Source organism: Dendrobium catenatum, unplaced genomic scaffold (assembly GCF_001605985.2).
Source record: "Dendrobium catenatum unplaced genomic scaffold, ASM160598v2 fragScaff_scaffold_822, whole genome shotgun sequence".
Taxonomy (NCBI): domain Eukaryota; kingdom Viridiplantae; phylum Streptophyta; class Magnoliopsida; order Asparagales; family Orchidaceae; genus Dendrobium; species Dendrobium catenatum.
In genome coordinates this window covers 593,353-602,189 of record NW_021319284.1, presented here as the reverse complement: position 1 = coordinate 602,189, position 8,837 = coordinate 593,353, and the positions used below count along the sequence as shown (strand labels likewise).

Here is an 8,837-nt window from a genome sequence, read left to right as displayed (position 1 = left end):
AAAAGCAACAGTGAGATAGTAATAATCCTCAATAGAAAGAATGTAACCCATAGGTACATGAAGAGAGGAATAGTCATCATTGTTACAATTTTCATTAAGGAGGTAGAAGTAAGAGATGGCTTCTTTAGCAATTTCATCTTGTTAATCAAGGAAATGGGAATTGCAATTAAGTTCTATAATATAGTAGCAGTTTCCACGGCACTTTATTCTATAACAAAAATTACTTTAGAAGGTTATCTTTACCTTTTGGAAGCCAAGAATATTAAAAATACAAACTGCTAGTGGTTACTCATTTCAGCAGAGAAAAACTTGTCTTCAAAAAAAAGTGTTGAAAATCATCAGAAATAGTTAAAAATGAACATTTTCATATATATCCGAAGAAGCCCAAAAATATAAGAAATTCATGATATATAACTTAACAATTGGAGCATTAAATAATAAAGGATGCACTCAAGTTTCTCAATTTTCAATGAGGCATTTTATAACACCAATCATGAACGGCAAGAAGAATAACAAAAACAATTACAAATATATACATACATAGCTTACGCAATCTTTTGGCTCTAGCTATGATTCTCATCATCCGCATTTTCAGAAGACTTGACAAATCGACCTTTAACTCTCCTCCTGATGTCTGCTCTCGCCTTCCTGGACTCATATCTTATGCGCTTATCATATCTGCATGTTAGATTGGAGAATAGAAGATGTAAGGAACTCCTTAGTTTGAAGAACAAGACAACAGTCAAAGTTAAGGAGCTGTTTGGTATAACTTTCATTTTTTATTTTTATTTATTTTATTTTATTTATGTTTTGAAATCAAATAAAATATAGTTGATATCTTAATAATATATTTTTAATTTCATTAAATGTCGAATAAGTTGATTAACATAATGGTCACTGCAGGAAATGGCAATAGCAAGACAATAATAATAGTGGTGGTGGTTGGTGGCAATAATAACTCATTGGTGGTGATAATTATTTTTAAAACACTCAAACAGCCTCAAAATTGTTTTGATTGTCTTTGAAAACAATTTAATTTATTTTAAAAATAATCAAAAAGACTTAAAATACACTAAACTAACATGTTTTTAATAACAAAGACAAAAGCATAATAAATAAATTAAAGTGATCCCAAACAAGTCTAAAAGAGGAATGGAATGTATGCCTTCGAGTTTTCCTTTTCTCTTTATAACGCTGCATGGCGGTTCCCCTTTTCTCAGCCAGTAGTTCGGTGTCAACCCTCTTGAATGAATCCACAAGCTCAGTTCTAATGAGGGGCTGCTCACCAAAGGATATCTCCTTGCTATTGGAACCTAGTACGGGATTGTGCGAAGAAGAAACAGCAGGACAAGATATAGTGGATAAATTATTGCTAGAGGAAGATGGTCCATTAAGTCTCGAGTTGCATTTGTTGCTTTTCCACTTGCTCAGAATGTTATCTGCTGCACCGAGCTGGAGATGGGAAGAAACGCATAAGAAATACTAGTTAAGAATGTTCAGTAGCTCGCTTATTTGATTCATTTTTGAAGCATTATTGAGATATTCACAACTCACATGAATCCATTCAGATTAAGCATATAATAAACTTTCATGTCCCATAAAATTCTCCGTTCTGATCTTTTGTTATGGTTTCATCTAATTGAATAATTTTTTTTAAAAAAGCAAGCCAAATTTGATTTTTCTCATACAACTATTTCATAGTAGGAATAGGAAATTTTATATGTTCATTTCTTTCCAATGACAATGAAATGTGCAGACAATTTCTGTTCTTCTCTTTACAGCACTCAAAAACAGTACTATTAACAGTTGAACAGGAACTTAACCATGTAAAATGCACGACAAATGGTTTGTTTCTTTTGAAATGTTAGAAATAGTATCTACAAATTGAAATGATTATTAATCAAGATACCAAGGCCAATGAAGATAAAGGAAACTTCTTTGAGAATGTTTAAGTACTCAGTTCAGGAACTGAAACAGCAATGCACAAATGATCATCAAGAGACAAAAGAATGAGCTTGGAGTCCTTGGTTTGGTAACTGAAATAATATAGCACAATTTTGGGTATTGCAAGCTAAATGAACAAAAAAATATGAAGGAAATATATCATCATAATTATTAAACATTCCTATTCTTCATATATAAAAGTCTAATTAAGGAAAATCTACATTATGATAAAAATGAATTGCTTAAACGTAAGGCATATCATGTGTTAAGAATATTCCCATAAAAAGCTGTGTTGAATGGGTATACTATTCTTAGCAACTTACACTTTGAGATGGCATGTGATAAATGCTATTATTAGTAGAAGAGACATCCTCATTTGAAGGGCAATTTTTCTCATAGAAGCCTTCTAGAACTTCCGTATTTGCAAAAGTTCTTTCTTTAAGAAGGTCATTGTAACTCTTAATCGTAAAACCTGAATTGTTTCCAACATGGCCATCTTGGATGGGAGAAGTCGCATTATGCTCCCTAGTCCGTCCTGAATTGAAATCCCAAATCTGAAATGTATATAAACAATTAATGAAAACTGCAATGGCCACGAAGAAAATATGAAATTAGTCAAATTAAACAATAGCTTAGAAAAACAAATGAATCTATACATGGTGTCATCATACATGCATCTTGACTGAAACAAACCATAAACTAAACAGTCTGGAAATTTTTTACAAACATATCAGATGTATTTAGAGAAGTGCTATGGAGTTTTCTATAAAAAAAAGAGCTAAAAGTGCTTACATATATATGCAGGAGTTGTTACTTGTGTTTAAACACAAGGTGCTTTGACCAAGTATTTTCCTATTACAATTGCATTATTGCCATATCTTTTTTTCTTTAATCATGGATGTCCTTACTAGATATTTGCAAGAGGATGTGCCATGGTGTATGCTAATTGTTTATGATATTCTTCTTGTTGATAAGACTAGAGAAAGAGTTGAAGGTTGAATTATAGAGGTCAACCTTCAACACACCAATTATGACGACCCTACTAGTGGATCTGCCTGCATTCCAACCCGAAGGCTCCACCTCAAAAGATCTATTTAGATAGATCTTTTAATCAAGAACAAGCAAATCCCACTTCCAACCGGTCTAGCTGTGATGACCCAGAATTTAAATTAAAAGAATTATTCTTTTAATATTTTAATAAATAACAACTAGAGCTATCTAATATCATCTGTTAGTAATAAACAACAAAACATATTCTATAATCCCAAAAATCATATATAATACTCAGGATCTATACAATCATAGCATAACTATTTTGTCCTGAGTACAAAAAAAAACAAAAAAGAAATAAAATCTAAAGAATCATGACAATCCTCACACTCCTGCTTTCCTGCCCTGACCTGAAATCATTTAATCACATATAATGAGCTTAAAATGCCCAGTAGGTCGCCAAAATCTACAATTAAATTCAAAGAATGACAAATGAGCAATATGCATGTCAACAGCCATATCATAGCAGTCGCATTTATATGATCATTAATTAGTGCAGAAATAGTAAAATTTACATGTAATTGTAGTAGAATCTATAAACAATAAAACATTATAGTACGAAAGATAATAAAATAGTAAACCAATACAAGTGTCAAATCTATAAAACAATTGTTATATATGTGATACCAATCAGTACAGAAATCATATAAAACATCAAATCAAAACATCGGTAAAGACTGTTGATATTGAATCAATACAATAAAATCATGTCAGAATGTACATATGATATCCAGTTATTCTATATTAAGTGCTAAGTATATCACATGCTTAGTATTAGTATCTAAATCAATAACAATAATATAGTGGCAAGAGGTATAGAATAATGCAATAATAATAAATCCTTGCATTAACAATAAATTCGTATAATAATAAGAACAATATCTCAAAAACATGCATTCTAGTAATCACACTAAACAAGTAAGAAGTTCTAGCTATCACGATATTTTTCAGTATTGTATCAGCATCAGTAAATCATTGGCTCAATAGACAGAGTCATCACTCTTTGCCTGTCAGCACAGTAATCATCTTCTTATAACTCTCAATCTGTATCATATAAATTAATAGATGATAACACCAAATCACATTATTTAATAAAAAGCATGTCCTGCATATGTCAATCAATCTCCAACTAACAGGTCAGCTAGTCTTTACTTGTCTTTTACACACATATTATTATCACAATACTAAAACAATAATCTCAATCACATATCTACATTCATTTTTAATGCATTGTAACAAATAAAGCATAATTGAGCATAATTCAGAAAATGTCAAAATGATCTGACGGTTTATAACAAATCATACTGAACAAAAATTCATATTTTCAAAATTTAATAAAATTATTAGATATTCCATAAAATAACATTCTGAAGTTTTAGTTGAACTAAATTACTATTTTTAGATGTCAAAATAAATATTTATTAAGCAAAAATGGTTGTATTTTCAAAATAACCCGGTAAAAAATCTCAATTAAATAATCAAAATATTTACAACATCAATCTCTATAACATACAAAAAGTTACGCAGTGAAAGTTTTATCAATACAAAATTATTCATGTTTTTCGATAACGGAAACAAAAATTTGATCAGATAAATATCAAAAACATAATATCTTTAAAATCATAAATAGGGTAAATATTCCTTACAGCGAAACGATAAATTTACAACTGATTAGACCAATAAAAATCACTCCGCGACCTCCAAATTCAAGCTTTCCTTACTCTCAAATTTTCTGTCTAAATCTCTCTAAAACATCTTTGTTGTCGAAATGTTAAGGGAAAAATATAATTCAAAAGTTATTATTAATGATTTAAGATATTTTAATATAATATAATATAATTATTTACTTTATTCAAATTTTAATAGAAAATTCATATAAATATATTTGGGACATTAAAATTATAAAAAATATCCATAAAATAATTCATTTTATTTAAAAAATATCGATGAAAACAGATTGCAAAACGGATAACTGATGGTCCTAAATTCCTCAATTGTACCGAGAGGTACTAATTTCTTAAAGATTTTCACCGGTACCCAAAAATTAGGAAAAAATTCATATAAGTAAAATACTACAATAACAACACTATGGCGAATATGATATGCGATTTGGAGTTATATTGACCCTAGAAAAAAAATTATTTACCTTGGTCAAAATACGGGTTATTACACTAGCGCCCGATCTTGAAACTTGATTTGCATTAGCGACCAGCTTATCTCTGCTACTCCCATCTTGACCCCGACCTAATTGCAAACCACAAGCCCGACAACAGACCCATTGATTGCCACTGCACAACCCTAGCTCATCTACCATTGCACACACAAAAGGACTTGCTAGCCTTCACAAGGATGAACCCCCTCTTATTGCTCCGAACTCATAGCCACCCTTGTGCCTGCTCCTAGCATGTTTACCTTATGGATAAGCTTCAAAACCCGAATCCACATTCGGCCAGCACGCCAAGGCGCCCGTGCGGCACTGCTTGCATGTAGGGTCAACCGAACGATGCCTCTTCACGATTGCATGAAATCCACCTGCATGCCCAGGCTTCGGCCCATGTTTGCACACGGACCACCAGCCTAACTACTCCAAATCCTCCATGAAAAACATGCCCTATGCACATCTGCCTGATCACGTTCACCCGCGTGTCCACAGTCCACCTGTTGCCGCTTCTCAACGAGAGCATGTGTCCATAGTCCACCAAATGAGTTTGCACGCGGATTGTACCTATCCATACGAACCTCCTCTCCCTTCTTCCCTTTCTTGGATAAGAAGCTTGCTCCTTGTCAACTGATATCACTTGTTATGAAATTCTTAGAAGAAGAAATCTTCTTAAGCTTCTTGAGAGAGAGAGAGAGGGAGGGGGAAGGGAGGAGAGAGAGAGAGAGAGAGAGAGAGAGAGAGAGAGGAGCTACAGAAATTCCAAATTCCTTTAATCAATAGGCCTTATTATAAGGAGCTACCTATATATTATCCTACAATGTCTATTTATAGATATTTAAACATGATGTGGTGTATATACGGATCAAATTAATCTAAAACCGGATCAATACACAACAAGGAAAATAAATCAACTTAATGTTTCAAAATCTAAAACATCATTTTTTCTCAATTTTTTTTCTTCTACAGCTAAGTTCATTTTGCTCCCTTGGGTTGGCGAAGTTAATATATGCAGCACTGCATATGCGGGAAATCAACCAGAAATTTGTACAAAACAGTGTACTCCTAAGGTATGCCCACATGTATCCACGCCTAATAAACTCTCCTTGAGATGAGATGAAGAGGAACAAATAACAATGTCCTTGCTGAGGCTTGCTACTACTGTAGCGAGGCGGGGTTCTTTCCCGCACCTCAGCAGGGGCTGTGGAAAACAATTTTGCGAAATGGAAGGGGGCAAAAGCAACAAAAGAACAGTGGGCCCGGTCGGACTCTCGTTGACCTGCTCCTACCTATTCTTCAACAGTGCAGTCTAGCGAACAAAAGTAGAGTATTTCAAAGAAAAGTTCATGGGAAAGAAGAATCGCAGTAAAGGAAGCAAGGAAGGCCTAAAATGGTTTCCTGTATCCTGCAAGCAGTCGGTTTGTGTAACTTGCACTTTTGCAAATAAAATTATATATTTTGTTCCATATTTTTTTCTTGTTACTCAAAATGACGATGGGTTAAGAGTCCTTTTCTTCTCCCACCTAAAATTCTCAAACAGAAGTAAAGATCTACATTCTTCCTTTTATTTTCCTCTTACTCCCCCAAAATTCAATATTTTCTTCCGTCCACTCCCAACTATAGTATGCTTCCCTTTCCCAACTTCAGCAAAGAAGTGGAATCACTTCAAGTACAATGCAGATGCATTAACGTTTAAGCCCTGCTTCAGATGCCAAAAATATGTAGCTTCAGATGCCAAAAATATGTAGCTTCAGATGCCAAAGATATGTAGATTTGGCCCTGCTTCACCGAATCACAAACAACTGAATTAAGCAATAACGAAAGGTGGAGTAATACAAAACCTGAGACGCGTGGTCGCTTAGTCCACAGCCCCAGATCAGATCCGCCTCCTCCACAACCCGACGATTCTCCTTGAGATCCGCACAATCTGACGGTGCCATCATCAGCAAGGACGCGAACGGCAACTGCTGCAGGCTGCGGCAATCCTCATCGCCGCCGCCACAACCAGTGGCGCTCCGGCACGGTGTCCTTGGACTCAGCTGGCTCGTTGCCACTGACGAAAAATCCAGCCTCGCCATCTCTTCCAGCTGTTGAATAACAGCCGGCTTCCTCTTCCCATCTCTACCTCTTCCGGCAAAGCAGGGCACATAGAGATCAGCAAAGACCGAGTCGATAGCACCCAAACCGGCCAACATAATTTGCTCCCCGCACTCTCCAGACTCTTTCAAGCCCATCTCGAGGCCCCACGAAGCCGCAAGCTCCACGAACGAGGGGCAGCCGGAGAATCCTTCAATAACGCCGTGCGTGTGTCCGGCGCCACCGTCGGCAGAACCGGAGTGGACGTCAAAACCGCAGTCGTGGCAAAGGGCGAGCTTCTCCGCCTCACACCTCGCTGTGGCGGCAGCATCACCGCATTTGTCGCAGATCTGGGACCGTACGTGCTTCCGGGAGAGCGCGTTAGCACCATGGACTTGCCGGTCGCAGGCGACGCAGAGACGAGCAGTGTCCGCCCGGCAGTAGATCACAGCCGTCGCCTCGGAGCAGTAGTCGCACGCTAGCGAACGCTCACCTGTACTCTCCTCATCCATCGCAAACCCTAGTTCCGGCGCCGAAACCCCACTCCTTGATCCACTGAGACAGCGAGAGAGCGAGACGGAGCAGAAGCTGAGATCGGTACTTTAAAAACGAAGCTAGAAAGGAGCAGTAGTGCACCGACCGCATATAAATGAAATAGTCACACGTTCGAAATTAGTTTCTATGCGACACCTGTTAATCTACGGTTGTTTTGCTGAAGGGGATGGCCATGCCCTTGTTGGCATGGTGGCGGCTTTTGGCGCATGGGATGATTGGGTGCGGGGAGTAGGTTTGCAATATGTGTGACAATGAGGGGCCGTGGGGCCCGCTAGGATAGGAAAATATCAGCGCTTTTTGCTGAGCTGGCACTGCGTATCGTCAACCCGCGCCGGACCCCCCAGTACGATCGCGTGGTATGCCGACGAATAGAAGGAAAAATAATAGGTAAGTTCACATAGGTATGGGTCAAAATACATACCGTTGGACATTCGTTTAATTCAATTTTTTTATAACATAGATTTAATATTAAAATTTTAAATCATATCAAAATATTATTAGTATCAATTTTTAAAAACTAAAATATTCATATTTGATATTGATATGTAGTCAAAAAGATTTCAAAATTAAATTAGGTCATCATAACTTTGATTTTAGTAAATTTATAGTTAAATTGGACATCTTGACAAGACAAATTTAAAGATATTAAAAGTGGTTCAATCCAAGCCCGAATGAGCCAAAATCAAAGGTATGAAGTGTAATTGAAAACTTTCTAACATTAATTGGATGACCAAATTATCTTTAGATTTTGCATGCTTATTGTCGATATCAAACAGATTGACGAGACAAATCTAACAAGCCCAATATCACCTAACTTTGGCATCATTAAGTTACTTAAATATTGAAGAAATGAGTTATGATATAGGGAATCAATACAGGTCGATCAGCTGCAATACTTCAAAATTTTCTCCATTTTTATAAGGCATGCCCCTCCCCTCAAATTATCTCCAAATTTTGCATGCATATTGTCGATATAGAGTAGCTTGACAAGAAAAATCCAACAAGCCCAATATCACTTAATTTTGACATCATTAAGGTATTTAAAGATTGCAGA

The 8,837-nt window shown here is 36.0% G+C and overlaps 1 protein-coding gene across 1 annotated transcript; it reads right to left on the bottom strand.

Annotated features, from left to right (window-relative positions):
• Positions 1 to 345: 345 nt before the first annotated feature.
• On the bottom strand, positions 346 to 7,855 carry LOC110100103 (zinc finger protein CONSTANS-LIKE 14). The gene is made up of 4 exons (XM_020827501.2): positions 6,994 to 7,855; positions 2,268 to 2,498; positions 1,166 to 1,452; positions 346 to 678 (listed from the first exon to the last, which is right to left on the bottom strand). The coding sequence occupies exons 1-4, from the start codon at positions 7,738 to 7,740 to the stop codon at positions 564 to 566; spliced, it is 1,380 nt and encodes a 459-aa protein (XP_020683160.1). The 5' UTR covers positions 7,741 to 7,855; the 3' UTR covers positions 346 to 563.
• Between the last annotated feature and the right edge of the window lie 982 nt (positions 7,856 to 8,837).